The sequence below is a fragment of the Scyliorhinus torazame genome, chromosome 2, assembly GCF_047496885.1.
Source record: "Scyliorhinus torazame isolate Kashiwa2021f chromosome 2, sScyTor2.1, whole genome shotgun sequence".
NCBI classification, from domain to species: domain Eukaryota; kingdom Metazoa; phylum Chordata; class Chondrichthyes; order Carcharhiniformes; family Scyliorhinidae; genus Scyliorhinus; species Scyliorhinus torazame.
Window position 1 is genome coordinate 190,494,740 of NC_092708.1, and position 18,160 is coordinate 190,512,899.

At 51.6% G+C, this 18,160-nt stretch overlaps 1 protein-coding gene across 1 annotated transcript in view; it reads left to right on the forward strand.

Annotated features, from left to right (window-relative positions):
• LOC140394414 (putative methyltransferase DDB_G0268948) overlaps window positions 1–18,160 on the forward strand; it is a 102,058-nt gene that overhangs the window by 22,827 nt on the left and 61,071 nt on the right. Inside the window, exon 2 of the mRNA XM_072481668.1 lies at window positions 4,058–4,218. Coding sequence (XP_072337769.1) covers window positions 4,058–4,218 — 161 coding nt within the window. The remainder of the gene's footprint in view (window positions 1–4,057; window positions 4,219–18,160) is intronic.

Genomic DNA, 18,160 nt, shown 5'->3' on the forward strand with positions numbered 1-18,160 from the left:
TGCTGTTATTCTTTCCAAAATGGATAACCTCACATTTGTCAACATTGTATTCCATCTGCCAGACCCTAGCCCATTCACTTAGCCTATCCAAATCCCTCTGCAGACTTCCAGTATCCTCTGCACTTTTTGCTTTACCACTTATCTTAGTGTCGTCTGCAAACTTGGACACATTGCCCTTGGTCCCCAACTCCAAATCATCTATGTAAATTGTGAACAGTTGTGGGCCCAACACTGATCCCTGTGGGACACCACTAGCTACTGATTGCCAACCAGAGAAACACCCATTAATCCCCACTCTTTGCTTTCTATTAATTAACCAATCCTCTATCCATGCTACTACTTTCCCCTTAATGCCATGCATCTTTATCTTATGCAACAACCTTTTGTGTGGCACCTTGTCAAAGGCTTTCTGGAAATCCAGATATACCACATCCATTGGCTCCCCGTTATCTACCGCACTGTTAATGTCCTCAAAAAATTCCACTAAATTAGTTAGGCACGACCTTCCCTTTATGAACCCATGCTGCGTCTGCCCAATGGGACAACTTCCATCCAGATGCCTCGCTATTTCTTCCTTGATAATAGATTCCAGCATCTTCCCTACTACCGAAGTTAAGCTCACTGGCCTATAATTACCCGCTTTCTGCCTACCTCCTTTTTTAAACAGTGTCACATTTGCTAACTTCCAATCCGCCGGGACCACCCCAGAGTCTAGTGAATTTTGGTAAATTATCACTAGTGCATTTGCAATTTCCCTAGCCATCTCTTTTAGCACTCTGGGATGCATTCCATCAGGTGCAGGAGACTTGTCTACCTTTAGCCCCATTAGCTTGCCCATCACTACCTCCTTGGTGATAACAATCCTCTCACGGTCCTCACATGACATAGCCTCATTTCCATCAGTCACTGGCATGTTATTTGTGTCTTCCACTGTGAAGACCGACCGAAACAACCTGTTCAGTTCCTCAGCCATTTCCTCATCTCCCATTATTAAATCTCCCTTCTCATCCTCTAAAGGACCAATATTTACCTTAGCCACTCTTTTTTGTTTTATGTATTCGTAGAAACTTTTACTATCTGTTTTTATATTCTGAGCAAGTTTACTCTCATAATCTATCTTACTCTTCTTTATAGCTTTTTTAGTAGCTTTCTGTTGCCCCCTAAAGATTTCCCAGTCCTCTAGTCTCCCACTGATCTTTGCTACTTTGTATGTTTTTTCCTTCAATTTGATACTCTCCCTTATTTCCTTAGATATCCACGGTCGATTTTCCCTCTTTTTACCGTCCTTCCTTTTTGTTGGTATAAACCTTTGCTGAGCACTGTGAAAAATCACTTGGAAGGTTCTCCACTGTTTCTCAACTGTTTCACTATAAAGTCTTTGCTCCCAGTCTACCTTAGCTAGTTCTTCTCTCATTCCATTGTAATCTCCTTTGTTTAAGCACAAAACTCTAGTGCTTGATTTTACCTTCTCACCCTCCATCTGTATTTTAAATTCCACCATATTGTGATCGCTCCTTCCGAGAGAATCCCTAACTATGGGATCCTGAATCAATCCTGTCTCATTACACAGGACCAGATCTAGGACCGCTTGTTCCCTCGTAGGTTCCATTACATACTGTTCTAGTAAACTACCGCGGATACATTCTATAAACTCCTCCTCAAGGCTGCCTTGACCGACCTGGTTAAGCCAATCAACATGTAGATTAAAATCCCCCATGATAACTGCTGCACCATTTCTACATGCATCTGTTATTTCTTTGTTTATTGCCTGCCCCACCATAATGTTACTATTTGGTGGCCTATAGATCACTCCTATCAGTGACTTTTTTGCCTTACTATTCCTGATTTCCACCCAAATGGATTCAACCTTATCCTCCATAGCACCGATGTCATCCCTTACTGTTGCCCGGATGTCATCCTTAAATAACAGAGCTACACCACCTGCCTTACCATCCTCTCTGTCCTTCCGAAAAGTTTGATACCCTCGGATATTTAACTCCCAGTCGTGACCATCCTTTAACCATGTTTCAGTAATGGCCACTAAATCATAGTCATTCACGATGATTTGCGCCATCAACTCATTTACCTTATTCCGAATACTACGAGCATTCAGGTAAAGTACACTTATGTTGGCTTTTTTACCTCTGTTCTGAATCTTAACACCTCGATCAGTAACCTCTCCTAAGTTATATTTCCTCTTACCCTTTCTCCTAATTTTCCTTGTCGTTGAACCCATATCTTCATGTAACAACCTGCCGCGTCGCTTACCATTAATGTTTTCACTTCCCGTTTTATTTCTTTTAGTATTCCTGGTCCTATTCACTGAGCTCCCCTCAGTCACTGTACCTTGTACTGTCGCCCTTTTTGATTTTTGACTATGGCTTCTCTGCCTTACACTTTCCCCCTTACTGCCTTTCATTTCTGTCCCTGTTTTACTACCTTCCAACTTCCTGCATCGGTTCCCATCCCCCTGCCACATTAGTTTAAACTCTCCCCAACAGCTCTCGCAAACACCCCCCCCTAGGACATCGGTTCCAGTCCTTCCCAGGAGCAGACCGTCCGGTTTGTACTGGTCCCACCTCCCCCAGAACCGGTTCCAATATCCCAGGAATTTGAATCCCTCCCTCTTGCACCATCTCTCGAGCCACGCATTCATCCTCTCTATCCTGACATTCCTACTCTGACTAGCTCGTGGCACTGGTAGCAATCCTGAGATTACTACCTCTGAGGTCCTACTTTTTAGTTTAAATCCTAGCTCCCTAAATTCAGCTTGTAGGACCTCATCCCGTTTTTTACCTATATCGTTGGTGCCTATGTGCACCACAACAGCTGGCTGTTCACCCTCCCCCCCCAGAATGTCCTGCAGTCGCTCTGAGACATCCTTGACCCTTGCACCAGGGAGGCAACATACCATCCTGGAGTCTCGATTGCGTCCGCAGAACCGCCTGTCTGTTCCCCTTACAATTGAGTCCCCTATCACTATAGCCCTGCCATTCTTCTTCCTGCTCAGCTGCGCAGCAGAGCAGCCACGGTGCCATGAACCTGGCTGCTGCTGCCTTCCCCTGGTGAGCCATCTCCCTCAACAGTATCCAAAGCGCTATATCTGTTTTGCAGGGAGATGACCGCAGAGGACACCTGCACTGCCTTCATACTCTTGCTCTGTCGTTTGGTCACCCATTTACTATCTCCCTCAGTACCTTTCACCTGCGGTGTGACCAACTCTCTAAACGTGCTATCCACGACGTCCTCAGCATCGCGGATGCTCCAAAGTGAGTCCATCCGCAGCTCCAGAGCCATCAAGCGGTCTAACAGGAGCTGCAACTGGACACACTTCTTGCACGTGAAGGAGCCAGGGACAGTGGACGTGTCCCTGAGCTCCCACATCGCACAGTACCTGCAAGGCACGCAGGAATTCTGCTAGTGATTCCCCAGGGCATTGTTGTCTCGTGGCGAGAAGGTGCCTAGCATACACCTCGTTCACAGACTTAACATAATGTCCCTTCAGCAGCATTATCGCCTCCTTATCAGAGTGGGCGTCCCTTATGAGAAGAAAGACTTGCGGGCTCACCCGTGCGTGGATGATCTGCTTCTTTTGGAGGTCGGTGAAGTGTTCGGTGAAGGATCCGAGGTACACTTCGAAGCAGCTTAGCTAGTGCTCAAATGTTGCCGTGGCGTCGGCTGCCTGTGGGTGCAGCTCCAGGCGATCAGGCTTGAGTGACAAATTCTATTAGATGTTTAGTGTATTAAATTGATATGCCATCAATGAACACACAACGAGTGGTGAACGTAACTGAGGCTTTAATACACTAAACAGAAAGCCTCCTGGCCTCTGATCCCGAACGGGATCAGAGGCAGAGACCAGCCACCTTTATACCAAGCCCAAGGGGAGGCGGAGCCATCGGCAGTGGTTTAACCATACTACACATAATACAGTGGTCATTTACAACAATACACGTATTATACATTACAGTGGTTTACCACACTGAACACAGATATTTCTGTGGGGAGAGGGGAGGAGGGGATGTGTGTTTGACTCAAGGTGTGATTCTATTCTCAGAAGGGGAAGCCGTTCACCCTCGCAGTGGATATTGGATGTGGTTCGGGTCAGAGCACCAGGGGATTGGCTCCTTACTTTGAAAAAGTGGTCGGAATTGATGTGAGTGAAGCTCAGATTGAAGAAGCCAAGAAGGTGGATGGGCCTGATAACGTCTCTTACAGGTAACCATAGCGATCTCGGGGCTTTGCAGCGACTACAAAAACTGAAGGGACAGCCTTGTTGAAAATTATCCAATTTAGTTCAGGAAGATTGATCACATTCAGACTGATCGAGACCAATAAAGTTCATGCTGATCGGAATTCTCGATGGGATTTAATAAAACTTCCTGAGTGACAACAGGAAATATGGATCTGGGATGCAGATACAAGGAGGTTTCATTAGGAATGTTGAAAAAGGATTTGGATGTGATTATGGGTCATTGACTCAAAATATCCAGTCAAAGTGATGCCATTGTCAACATTCACGCCCTGTGCTTTATATTGAGGTGATCTGATTATAGATTCAATGTTAATCCTGTAGAATTTATTGGTATGGCCACAATTTGAATGTGAACACTGATGGTCAGGAAAAGACACACTGGGTCCATCTATCTGTCGTGCACAACAGTGATGCCTTGTCCATCGCAATATATACACCCCTTCCAAAACGAGGTGATCCCCTGGGAGAGATGATGTGGAGATACCGGCGTTGGACTGGGGTGAGCACAGTAAGAAGTTTTACAACACCAGGTTAAAGTCCAACAGCTTTGTTTCGATGTCACTAGCTTTCGGAGCGCTGCTCCTTCCTCAGGTGAATGAAGAGGTATGCTCCAGAAACATATATGTAGACAAATTCAAAGACACCAGACAATGCTTGGAATGCGAGCATTAGCAGATGATTAAATCTTTACAGATCCAGAGATGGGGTAACCCCAGGTTAAAGAGGTGTGAATTGTATCAAGCCAGGACAGTTGGTAGGATTTCGCAGGCCAGATGGTGGGAGAGGATATTCACCCTGGGAGAGGTGAGAATCAAGATCAATCCAGAGCAGTCAACATGGAAACTGAGAAATCTCCCTCAGGCCCACGTAGACAATGAAAACAACTTCAGTAGATCACTCTGGACTTGATTAATGTTACCCAGTATCTCCATCCAGACTGATCCAGGACTAGCTCCTGCCTGAAGGATTCCAGTGAATCAATGTACTCCCACTAAGATGACAGCCTGTTCCTGGGGTTCATTGTTCTCTAGGGGAGGAACCACCTCCTGATATCAAACTGAGATCTGTCTTTATGAACATTGAATTGTGATTCCCCCGCTGTCCCTGCTCCTCCCAATCTATTAAATTTGAACACGCTTCCCCCTCACACACAATCTATTCGCTTCGTCGTTTTATAAACCTCCAGTCGATTCACCGTAAGCTCTGCACATGTCTAAAGTATAGAGTCCATTCTCCTGCTGTTCGCAACCCCAATCCTGGGGAACGAAGATGCTTCAAGCTGAGAACGAACCTTGTGACCACTGCACCCTCACACCCTCTCCATTTAGAAAGCATTCTGATCTGTTCTAGCGAGGTCCAAACTGATTGACCTGCCCACAATCCATTTACCACACTTTTTGTTCTTTCATTTATGGGATATGGGTGTCGCTGGCCAGGCCAGTATTTATGGCCCATCCCTAATTACCCTTGACAAGGTGGTGATGAGTCACCATATTGAACCACTGCTGTCCATGTGGTGTAGGTGCACCCACGGTGCTGTTAGGAATTTTATGATTCCACCTACCACTGCTTCTCAAAGGGCAGCTGCTGGAGCAAAGAAAGATTCTGGGAAGTAGAATCCTAAAGGGATCATTGGTCAAACAAACCCATGTGGTCAGTGTAATGTTCTGTCAGATGGCCTGATTTATATTACAAGAACACTTGTAGCTAAAGCTATAAATGATTTATTAACATGAACTGTGGGTAAACTATATACAAAACAACAGATGAATAACAGTTATTTCTTTCCACCTGGAACAAAACTTGCCAAATGCTGGACACTGCCTTAATTTGTGCCTTTGACCACATCCTTTGCACAGAAATACTTTGTCCTGATCTTTAACCTCTTTGTTGGTGTGCGAGGAGCTGCAGGAACTTTCCCGCCTTTTTTGGAGGTTACCCACCTTTTTGAAACAAGGGCGGCAACCGGAGTGCTTTCCTCCAGGAACTCGCCGCCATTACTGAGAAACATTTTAGAATGTTGTGCTGCTAGCTCGTGAGTCTGACAAATCCTAACTGTTTGTTCCAAAGACAGCTCTGATTCCCTTAGCAACCGTTCCCTCAGCTTATTCTCATTCACACCAAACACAATCTGGTCCCGAATCATGGAACATTCCACTGCAGAAAAATGACAGGTTTAGCTTTTAACTTTAAAGCAGTGATGAAATGATCTCCTGTAATCGTGATCTAAACACAAGGCATTCATAAATGTCATTCTTTCTGGGGGTGCAATGTGCATCAAATCTTCGAATTACTTTGTTAAAATTTTTACTATCTTCATCGTTTGCAAATTTAAACGTATTAAACACTGCAATTGCTTCGGGCCCTACCGATATTCGGAGCATCGCTACCTTACACAAATCTGATTGATCTGAAGATCTGATTGATCTTCTAAATTTACTGCAGTAAGAAACAGATTAAATTATTGTTTAAACACACGGCAGTTGCTAGCAACTGGGATATAGAGCAGTTGAACACGTGGCTAAAGAACTGGTGCAGGAGGGAGGGCTTCAGTTTTGTGGATCACGGATGTCTTCCAGGGAAGCTGGGGCCTGTACAAGAAGGACGGGTTACACCTGAACTGGAGGGGCACCGATATCTTGGCTGGGAGGTTTGCTAGTATGGTTCGGGTGTGTTTCAACTAATGTGGCAGGGGGTTGGGAATCAGAACAGTAGGTGTAGCGACTGGGGATGAGCATGGTACCAGGGCCAGGCTGGCTCAGAGGAAGGGCAGGCTGGGGGAGGTCAAACTCAGTGGGCCTAGAGGTTTGGAGTGTTTCTGCTTCAATGCACGGAGGAAAGTAGATGTGGTTGCTCTAACAGAGACTTAGTTAAAGAAGGGACAGGACTGGCAGTTAAATATTCCAGTAATATTTAGGTGAGACGGGAGGGAAGGTAAAAGAGGTGGGGGAGTTGCAAAACTGTTTAGAGAACATATTACAGCTGTTCAGAAGGAGGACACCTTGGAAGAATCAAACAATGAGGCACTGTGGGTAGAACTCAGAAACAGGAAGGGGCAGTCACTATGATGCGGGTGTACTATAGGCCTCCCAACAGCCCACAGGAAGTTTTTTTTAAAAATAATTTTTATTAAAGGTTTTCATAAAATATCAATAACAAAATGAGAAAGAAAAAAGAACCCAACAGGGTTAAGTACGAAACACAATCTAAAAAAGCAACCCTCCAAACCCCTCCCCCCGTACATAAATAATAAATTCACATTAACACCCCGACTTAAGACAACAGGTGTATACACCCCCTCAGACCCTTCCAGTGTAAATAACATAAACAAAAATAAAGTAAACCCCCCCCCCCCCCCCCCCCCGAGCCGCTGCTGCCATTGACCAATGTCTAGCGTTCTGCCAGAAAGTCTAAGAACGGTTGCCACCGCCTAAAGAATCCTTGTACCGACCCTCTCAAGGTGAATTTCACCCTCTCCAATTTAATGAACCCTGCCATATCGCTGATCCAGGATTCCACGCTTGGGGGCCTCGCATCTTTCCACTGAAGAAGAATCCTTCGCCGGGCTGCCAGGGACACAAAGGCCAGAATTCCGGCCTCTTTCGCCTCCTGCACTCCCGGCTCCTCTGCCACCCCAAATATTGCGAGCCCCCAGCCCGGTTTGACCCTGGATCCTACCACCCTCGACACCGTCCTCGCTACGCCCTTCCAAAATTCCTCCAGCGCTGGGCATGCCCAGAACATATGGGTGTGATTTTCTGGGCTCCCTGAGCACCTAACACACCTGTCCTCACCCCCAAAGAACCTGCTCATCCTTGTCCCGGTCATGTGTGCCCTGTGCAGCACCTTAAACTGTATGAGGCTGAGCCTCGCGCATGAAGAGGATCAACTAATGTTGCCCCCTAGGGCATCTGCCCACGTCCCCTCTTCGATCTCCTCTCCCAACTCCTCCTCCCACTTACCTTTCAACTCCATCACCGAGGCCTCCTCCTCCTCCTGCATCACCTGGTAAGTTTCCAAGATCTTCCCCACTCCCACCCACCCCCCCGAGAGCACCCTGTTCTGTACTGTGTGTGGCAGTAGCCGTGGGAATTCCACCACCTGGCAAATTCCCTTACCTGTAAGTACCTGAAGGTGTTCCCCGGGGGGAGCCCGTACTTCTCCTCCAGCTCACCCAAGCTCGCGAACTTCCCGTCCACAAACAGGTCCCCCAACTTTCGTATGCCTGCCCTGTGCCACCCCGAAAACGCTCCACCTGTTCTTCCTGGGGCGAACCAGTGGTTCCCCCGTAATGGGGTCCACGCCGAGGCCCTAACTTCCCCCCTATGCCGCCTCCACTGCCCCCAAATTTTGAGGGCCGCCACCACCACCGGGCTCATGGTATACCTCCTTGGAGGGAGTGGCAGCGGTGCCGTTGCTAGAGCCCCCAGACACGTACCCACACAGGACGCCGTCTCCAGCCTCTTCCATGCAGCCCCCTCCATCACCCACTTGCGCACCATTGTCGCATTGGCGGCCCAGTAGTACCCACAGAGGTTGGGCAGCGCCAGCCCCCCCCTATCTCTACTCTGCTCCTGGAACACCCTTCTCACCCTCGGAGTCCCTCGCGCCCACACAAACCCCATTATACTCCTGTTAACCCGCCTGAAAAAAGCCTTCGGGATAAACACGGGGAGGCACTGAAACAGGAACAAAAACCTTGGGAGCACCGTCATTTTGATTGACTGCACCCTACCCGCCAGGGACAGCGGCAACGCGTCCCACCTCTTGAACTCCTCCTCCATTTGCTCCACCAGCCTTGTAAAGTTAAGCCTATGCAGGGCCCCCCAGCTCCTGGCCACCTGGACCCCCAAATATCTGAAGCTCCTCTCCGCCCTTTTTAGTGGGAGCTCGCCAATCCCCCTCTCCTGGTCCCCTAGCTGAACTACGAACAGCTCGCTCTTCCCCATATTGAGCTTATACCCCGAAAAGTCCCCGAATTCCCTAAGCATCCTCCTTACCTCTGGCATTCCTCCCACCAGGTCCGCCACATACAGCAGCAGGTCGTCCGCATAAAGCGACACCCTATGCTCCTCCCCACCCCGCACCAACCCCCTCAAGTTCCTCGACTCTCTTAGTGCCATAGCCAGGGGTTCAATCGCCAGTGCGAAGAGCAGGGGGGACAGGGGACACCCCTGTCTCGTCCCTCGGTGCAACCAAAAGTACTCGGACCTCCTCCTATTTGTGGCCACACTCGCCATCGGGACCTCGTACAACAGCCTAACCCACCTGACAAACCCCTCCCCAAACCCGAACCTCTTCAGCACCTCCCACAGGTACCCCCACTCTACCCTATCGAAGGCTTTCTCAGCGTCCATCGCCACCACTATCTCCGCCTCCCCCTCCCTCACCGGCATCATGATAACGTTCAAAAGCCTCCGCACATTCGCGTTCAACTGTCTCCCCTTCACAAACCCCGTCTGGTCTTCATGGATGATCTGCGGCACACAATCCTCAATCCTCGTGGCTAAGACCTTCGCCAGCACCTTGGCATCTACATTTAGCAAGGAAATCGGTCTGTAAGACCCACATTGCAGGGGATCCTTGTCCCGCTTCAGGATCAAGGGGATCAGTGCCCGGGACATCGTCGGGGGTAAAGCCCCCCCTCCCTTGCCTCATTAAAGGTCCTAACTAACAGCGGGCCTAACAGGTCCATATATTTTTTATAGAACTCGACCGGGAAACCGTCCGGTCCCGGTGCCTTCCCCGCCTGCATGCTTCCTATCCCTTTGATCAGCTCCTCCAGCCCAATCGGGGCCCCCAGACCCGCCACCAGTCCCTCTTCCACCTTTGGAAACCTCAATTGGTCCAGGAAACGGCCCAACCCTCCCTCCTCCCGTGGGGGCTCGGATCGGTACAATTCCTCGTAGAAGGAAGGGGGCAACACGGTAGCCTTGTGGATAGCACAATTGCTTCACAGCTCCAGGGTCCCAGGTTCGATTCCGGCTTGGGTCACTGTCTGTGCGGAGTCTGCACATCCTCCCCGTGTGTGCGTGGGTTTCCTCCGGGTGCTCCGGTTTCCTCCCACAGTCCAAAGATGTGCAGGTTAGGTGGATTGGCCATGATAAATTGCCCTTAGTGTCCAAAATTGCCCTTAGTGTTGGGTGGGGTTACTGGGTTATGGGGATAGGGTGGAGGTGTTGACCTTGGGTAGGGTGCTCTTTCCAAGAGCCGGTGCAGACTCGATGGGCCGAATGGCCTCCTTCTGCACTGTAAAATTCTATGAAACTCTATGAAGTCCCTGAAGACCCCATTGATGCCAACCCCACTCCGCACCACGCTCCCTCCCCTGTCCTTAACTCCCCCGATCTCCCTAGCTGCGTCCCGCATCCGAAGCTGATGCGCCAGCATCCGGCTTGCCTTTTCCCCATACTTGTTGACCGCCCCCTGGGCCTTCCTCCACTGCACCTCCGCCTTCCTGGTGGTCACCAGGTCGAATTCGGCCTGGAGGCTGTGCCTCTTCCTCAACAATCCTTCCTCAGGTTCTTCCGCATACCTCCTGTCTACCTTCACCATCGCCCCCACCAGCCTCTCCCTCTCCCCCCGCTCCCTCTGCTCCTTGTGGGCCCTGATGGAGGTCAGCTCTCCCCTCACCACCGCCTTCAGTGCCTCCCATACCATCCCCACTCGGACCTCCCCGTTGTCGTTGGTCTCTAAGTACCTCTCTATACTTCCTCGGACCCGCTCGCTCACCTCCTCGTCTGCCAACAGCCCCACCTCCAAGCGCCGCAGCGGGCGCTGGTCCCTCTCCTCCCCCATCTCCAAGTCCACCCAATGCGGGGCGTGGTCCGAAATGGCTATTGCCGAATACTCGGTATCCTCTACTCTCACTATCAGCGCCCTACTCAAAATGAAAAAGTCGATTCGAGAATAAGCCTTATGAACATGTGAGAAGAATGAAAATTCCCTAGCCACCGGCCTTGCAAATCTCCAAGGGTCCACCCCTCCCATTTGGTCCATAAACCCCCTCAGCACTCTCGCCGCCGCCAGCTTCCTTCCCGTCCTAGACCTGGAGCGATCCAGTGCAGGATCCAGCACCACGTTAAAGTCTCCCCCCATTATCAGGCCCCCCACTTCCAAGTCTGGGATCCGACCCAACATACGCTGCATAAAACCCGCATCGTCCCAGTTCGGGGCATACACGTTGACCAGCACCACCCTTTCCCCTTGCAGCTTACCACTTACTATTATGTACCTACCGCCATTATCTGCCACAATGCTCAAGCCCTCGAATAACACCTTCTTTCCCACCAAGATCGCCACCCCTCGATTTTTGGCATCCAGCCCCGAGTGAAACACCTGACCCACCCACCCTTTCCTCAGTCTTACCTGGTCTGCCACCTTCAGGTGTGTCTCCTGGAGCATAACCACATCCGCCTTGAGCCCCTTCAGGTGCGCGAACACGCGGGCCCGCTTAACCGGCCCATTCAGTCCCCTTACATTCCAGGTTATCAGCCGGATTAGGGGGCTACCCGCCCCCCTCCCCGCCGACTAGCCATGACCCCTCCTCGGCCAGCCACGCGCCCGCACCCCACACCCGGCCCGTTCCCCACAGCGGCATACCCCCATCTTGACCCACCCCACTCGCTCCAGCTCCTCCTTGATCTTAGCAGCAGCAACTCGATCCCCCCCCCCCCCACCCCCGGCTAGGACCCACCCTAGCTGGTTTACTCCCCTCATTGCACTTCCGCAAGTCAGCTGACTCCTGCTGACCCCGGCCGCTCCCGCCTCCCCTTCGACTCCTCCCCCGCTCCCCATTCACAGGCTCTCCCCCTCCGTTCTAAGCGCGGGAAACAATCCTCGCTTCCCCGCCCCGGTCCCGCCCCCCCCAGTCTTCGGCGCGGGAAAAGAATCCCGCGCTCTCCACCTACCAGGCCCCGCCACCAACCAAAACAGTGCCCAACCCGTCCCATCCACCCTCCCCAACCCGAAAGAGAAAAACACAGAGAAAAAGAAACCCAAAACAATGCAAAGGCCTCCCCCCCCCCCCCGAACCAAAAATAGGCATGACATATCCACTGCAGTCCCCAATCGCCCATCCCGACCCTCAGTCTGTGTCCAGCTTCTCGGCCTGAACAAAGGCCCACGCCTCCTCCGGAGACTCAAAATAATGGTGCCGGTCCTTGTAGGTAACCCACAATCGCGCCGGCTGCAACATGCCAAACTTCACCCCCCTCCTGTGCAACACCGCCTTCGCTCGATTGTACCCGGCCCTCCTCTTCGCCACCTCCGCACTCCAGTTCTGATATATCCGAACCTCCGCGTTCTCCCACCTGCTGCTCCTCTCCTTCTTGGCCCACCTAAGCACACACTCCCGATCGACGAACCGATGGAACCGCACCAGCACCGCCCGCGGAGGCTCATTAGCCTTGGGCCTCCTCGCCAACACTCTAAGGGCCCCTTCCAGCTCCAGGGGCCCCTGGAAGGACCCCGCTCCCATCAGCGAGTTTAACATGGTGACCACATAGGCCCCCACATCCGGCCCCTCCAGCCCCTCCGGGAGGCCCAGAATCCGCAGATTCTTCCGCCTCGACCGATTCTCCATCTCCTCGAATCGCTCCTGTCATTTCTTGTGGAGCGCCTCGTGCGCCTCCACCTTTACCGCCAGGGCTGAGATCTCGTCCTCATTGTCAGAGATCTTTTGTCGAGCCTCTCGGATCGCCACCCCCTTGGCCACCTGTGTCTCCAGCAGCTTATCAATAGAAGCCTTCATCGGCTCTAGCAGGTCCGTTTTAATCTCTCTGAGGCAGCGCTGGATACCCTCCTGTTGCTCCTCCGCCCACTGCCTCCACACTGCCTGGTCTCCGCCGGCCGCCATTTTGTCCTTCTTCCCTCCCTTCTTCTGGTCCACCACCACCTTTTCTGTCACCCTGCTCCTAGTTAAAGCAATATACTGACGGGGAACTATTATTAACTCCTTCCCACACCGTGAAACGTCAAAAAAGTGCCCTTGGGGGCCCTGAAAAGAGCCCAAAAGTCTTGAGAGGGAATCCTTTTGGCAGTGTTCTCTTCACCAATCTGCCCCAAAATGTCCGTGGAAACTCCTGAAAAAGGTCTAAGTGTCCGTTCCAGACGGGAGCTGCCGAATGCGTGACCTACTCCTCCATGGCCGCCACCGGAAGCCTCGTCCCCGCTTCTTCAGTGGCCCTGGTGAGATCTTTTCACAGTTGTTCCCTCTGCTGTTAGAATTCACTTTTGATAAAGGTCCTCAGGTCAGTTTGCAGCTTTAAGCTTGCCCTTCCCCCGCTTGCATGCTGGAAGGGGCCCTGCTTATCCTGTTGCAGCCAAATCTTCCACTGCTTCTGCCGGGCCTGGCAGCCAAAAGACACAACACTCCTGGGGGACACCATCAGGGGAATGCTGCAGTCCTCTTGCCACACCGAGAAATGTCAAACAAATGCCGTGGGGGCCCTGCAAAAGAGCCCAAAAGTCCGTTCCAAGTGGGAACTACCGAATATGCGACCTAGCTCTGCATAGCCACACCCGGAAGAGCCCACAGGAAGTTGAAGAACAGATATGGAAGAAGATTCTGGATAGAGATACAGAGAGATCTGGATGTGCAGGTCCACAGATCCTTAAAAGTGGCAGCACAGGTGGAAATGCTGGTAAAGAAAGCATATGGCATGTTTGCCTTTATCAGACGGGGTATAGAGTATAAAAGCTCAAAAATTATGTTAGAGTTATATAGAACATTTGTTAGGCCACATTTGGAAAACTCTGTCCAATTCTGGTCACCACACTACCAGAAGGAAGTGGAGGCTTTGGAGAGAGTACAGAAAAGGTTTATCAGGATGTTGCCTGGCGTGGAGGGTATTAGCTATGAGGGGAGATTGAATAAACTGGGATTGTCCACCCTAGAGAGACGGAGGCTGAGGGACGACCTGATAGAAGTTTATAAAATTATGAGGGGTATAGATAGGGTGAACAGTTGGAGGCTTTTTCCCAGGGTGGATTTAAAAAGGGGCCACAGATTCAAGGTGAGGAGGGAAAGGTTCAGTGGAGATGTGCGGTGGAAGCTTTTGACAAAGAGTGGTGGTGGCCTGGAATGCACTGCCAAGTGAGGTGGTTGAACCAGATACGTTAGCGACCTTTGAGACTGAAGGGTTGAGAAGGTTACAGGCAGTTGGTCTAGACAGGACACGTGATCGGCGCAGGCTTGGAGGGCCGAAGGGCCTGTTGCTGTGCTGTATTTTTCTTTGTTCTATTCCCATAAAATGTGAGACTCATAAATGGCTTTAAGGACTCCATGTCGTTCATTCGTGCAGTCTGCAAAACCTTAAAATCTCTGTGGACCTCGTGGCAGGCTTGTTTTTTTCCTCAGGGCTTAATGCCATCCAACCCAATGCCTGGTACCATGTAATGTGGTAGCAATGCGTGGCACCGAGCCAACAACACTCGGGTAGTGACCAGGATGGAGAGCCGGGAGTACGAGTCTGCACAATGAGTGGTGGTGTCCAAGATGTTGCACAGTCAGTGACAGCCATGGCTGAGCGCCTCGGCATCATGTCTGAGCCACTGGGGGTTGTGTTCCTGACACAGGTGGACCTTTCCAAGGCACTGCGGAGCGTGCCTCGGTCTCATTTGGCCTTGCTGGCGCGCTGTGGAACATGTCCCAGGCTCAGGTGGGCATTACTGAGGCGCTCTTGAGTGTGACCCGGTCGCTGAGGACCGTGTCCCAGACCCAGGTAGACATTGGCGAGGCACTGCGGAGCATGGCCCTGTCACAGAGGAACTTCTCTGGGGCATTGACACCATGGTGCAGACATTGGGGAGCCACCAGGGCTGGCAGAGCTGGATGAGGCAGGGGCATCTGGAGCTCAACCCAGCTGTCCCTCCGTCCCGGTGTGATCCACGGGCACCGATCGGGTGGAGGGAGCACCTGAGGCCGACCTGGAGCCTCCCTACAGGGTTACGACGGCAGTCACCAGCTTTCCCGAGTCCACCCCCCATCCCTCCCCAACTATGGTGCACCTCGGGGTCAGCTTGTGGATCAGGGTGACACGGCAAGGCATGTGCCATATGAGTGGCTGGCTGGAGGAATTGCCGGGGGTGGGGAGGGGCGGTAGTGTGAGGCAGACTGATTTTGGGAGGGAGGGGGGCATGGGCGGAACACAGGTGTGGGTGGGAAGGGGAGTGGGGAGAGATAACGGACAAAGCCACATCTTATGAGAAGTGGGAGGGGATGAAGGTCTCCCTGGTCCTCCGGGCATGCCGGACCCTCGTTGTCACCGCCTGACCTACACCTTCCGGTTTGTCAAACGGGTCTTCCCCGGGCTCATCCTCCAGCCCTTCCTGGTCCGGTGCCTACTCGTCTTCCACCTCCGACATAGCTGCATGTGCCCCCTCCTCCACCTCCAGCACATCTCCCCGCTGCTGTGCCAGGTTGTGGGCAACCCTCCGGGGGGGTATACTCCAGCACACCACCAGGGTGGTCGAGGTATCCAATGGACTGCCCAATGACAGCCCAGATGGCTGCATGGGCTTCGTTGTACCGGGTCCCCGCTTCGGCCTCCGGCCTCTGGACATTATCATAAATGTAAGAACTACAAATGTGAATGAAATGTCTAGATTAACCACTAGGGAGAGCTGGAGTTACAGGTATATAAGACATTGATGCTAAGCCTTGTGGGGGAGAGAAGTAACGGAGTTAGCTAGAGTACAGACTGAAGGAACGATAGTGTGAGTAAGAGCAGATCATAGTTTATTATAGTGTAGAGATTAGTTGTAGGTGAGTGTAGATTATCAACTGTGTTATTTAGGAGTACGTGTTGAATCCAAATTAATAGTGTTAATAAATGTATAGCTTTGTTTAAGTTAAAGCTATTTTGTGGTCTTTGTGTGCACTACTCCAATCATCCTGAAATAAGCAACACAAAGAACACCACAGCCTCCATACTGGCATCATTAGCCAGGTCCTCAGCGGGTACCCCCTCTCTCCCAAGAGCCATCCGGTCAACCTGGGGTTTCCCTAGAAGATGCTGACGATCTCCGACTGCCCCAGGATGTAGCTGTCGTGCACACTTCCTGGGAAGCGTGCACACACATGCATGATCGTCAGGTGGTGGTCGCATGCATGTTGAAAGTTCAGAGAATGGAACCCCTTCCTGTTAATGAAGGGCACTCCCGGAATGCCCGGTGAGCGCAAGGTGATAGACATGCCATCTATTATTCCCTGGATTTGGGGCATCCTGGTAATGGCAGAGAATCCTGTTGCCCAGGCATCTTGCTAGGTTTGGTCTGAGTCAAAGTTCATCTAGCCAGCTGCCTGGACAAACAGGGCTGCAGTGACTTCACGGATGCACTTGTGGGCTGTAGGCTGGGAAATGTCGCACAAGTCCCTGGTCGAACCCTGTAATGATCCTGAGGCGTAAAGGTTCAGGGCTGCGGTACCTTGACGGCCACCGGGTACTCCATGTGTTGCCAAGTCCGCAAGGACATGGCACAGATGCCGCACTGTTCCCTGTTCAGGTGGAGCCTCCTGCAGCGCACGCTGCCCGTCATCTGTACAAAGGACCAACGACGCTTGTACACCTGGGCCGTCACCGGCCTTCCCCTCTGGGTCCCTCCCCGGCCTGATGGGCTGCCGGATCCTCAGGGTGTGGACGCAATCTCGAGCTTCTGTCGCAACTGCTGCCGTCACCTTCTCTGCCATCTGGCCCTCTAGCCGCCTGGCCTGCCAATGCCACCGCGATGGGCAGTTTCCGCAGGGTCCAAGGTGTCATCCATAATGTAATATCTGTAAGGAATTGAAGCGGGTGTGAGACTGACGATGGCTTCCACCCCGGTACATTCGGATCTGAAGCATCCCCACCCTCCCATCCCCTGCCATCCCTCAGGATGCCATCCAACACGCCGTGCACATCACCCAGCTGCAGGAGGGGCCCCTGGGCACCGGACCACAGATACCCACTGGGAACGTGATTTGGACCAGGTGCAGGTTCCCTCCCCGGTCCACACACATACCCTCTAGTCGTGGGAATGTCGCAGTGCTGAAGCCCAGCCCCTGGGTGTGTGAATGTTGGCTGCTGCCTCAGTGGTGTTGACAGGTCCAGAGTTCAGGCACAGTGTCCAGACCGCACAGCCTGATTGAGCTGCAGTAACAGTGGCCTGCGACATCGCACGCCTACCCACCCAAATCCACTTGGGGATATTTTGTTTATCAGTCAGCAGCGTATCAAAAGATAAAAAAGGAGAAAACCAAATCACTTACATCCATTAATCGGCATTCACCATCGGTATAAACACAAAGCTCCAACTGTGCAGTTGGACAAAGAAACCCAAATGCACAGTAGACAGTAAACAGTCAGCAGTACTAAAGTCCTCAATAGTCTGCAAGAGTATACCTGCAGCAAATTGCTCCTGTTCTCCCCCTACGCAGGTCCCAGCAGAACCTCAGAGATATCGTTCCAGTGCCTCCATCAAGGTGCTCAGTCAAGTCCGCCTCCAGTGCCGGCAGCAGGTCAGTCCATATTTTCCGGAACCGCACTCCAGGCCACAGAGGCAGAAGAGGTTGCAGCAAACAAGCATACGGCCTCCAGGGGGTGGCAGCTACCAGCAGGAGCAAGCAGCAAGTACATCCCATGGCCACCTGCAGGTGTACATGGAGCTCAACCAAGTAAAACAAAAGTAATGAAAACAGGAACAAAGCACAAAGGGGCCATCCCTAATAGGGGCAATGCCTAAACTAAAACAAAGAGCAACAGACACTTAAAAACTCAAATCAAAATGTAATTAAAAGAATCTATAAAGCACCCCAGACCCTGCCCACTGTGCGCGGAAGGCCGTAGTGGTGCCAATGGATACCGCATGCTCCTTCTCCAGGGACACCCTGTTGTGAATGAAGCCGTGGAAGATGAGCACAGTCAG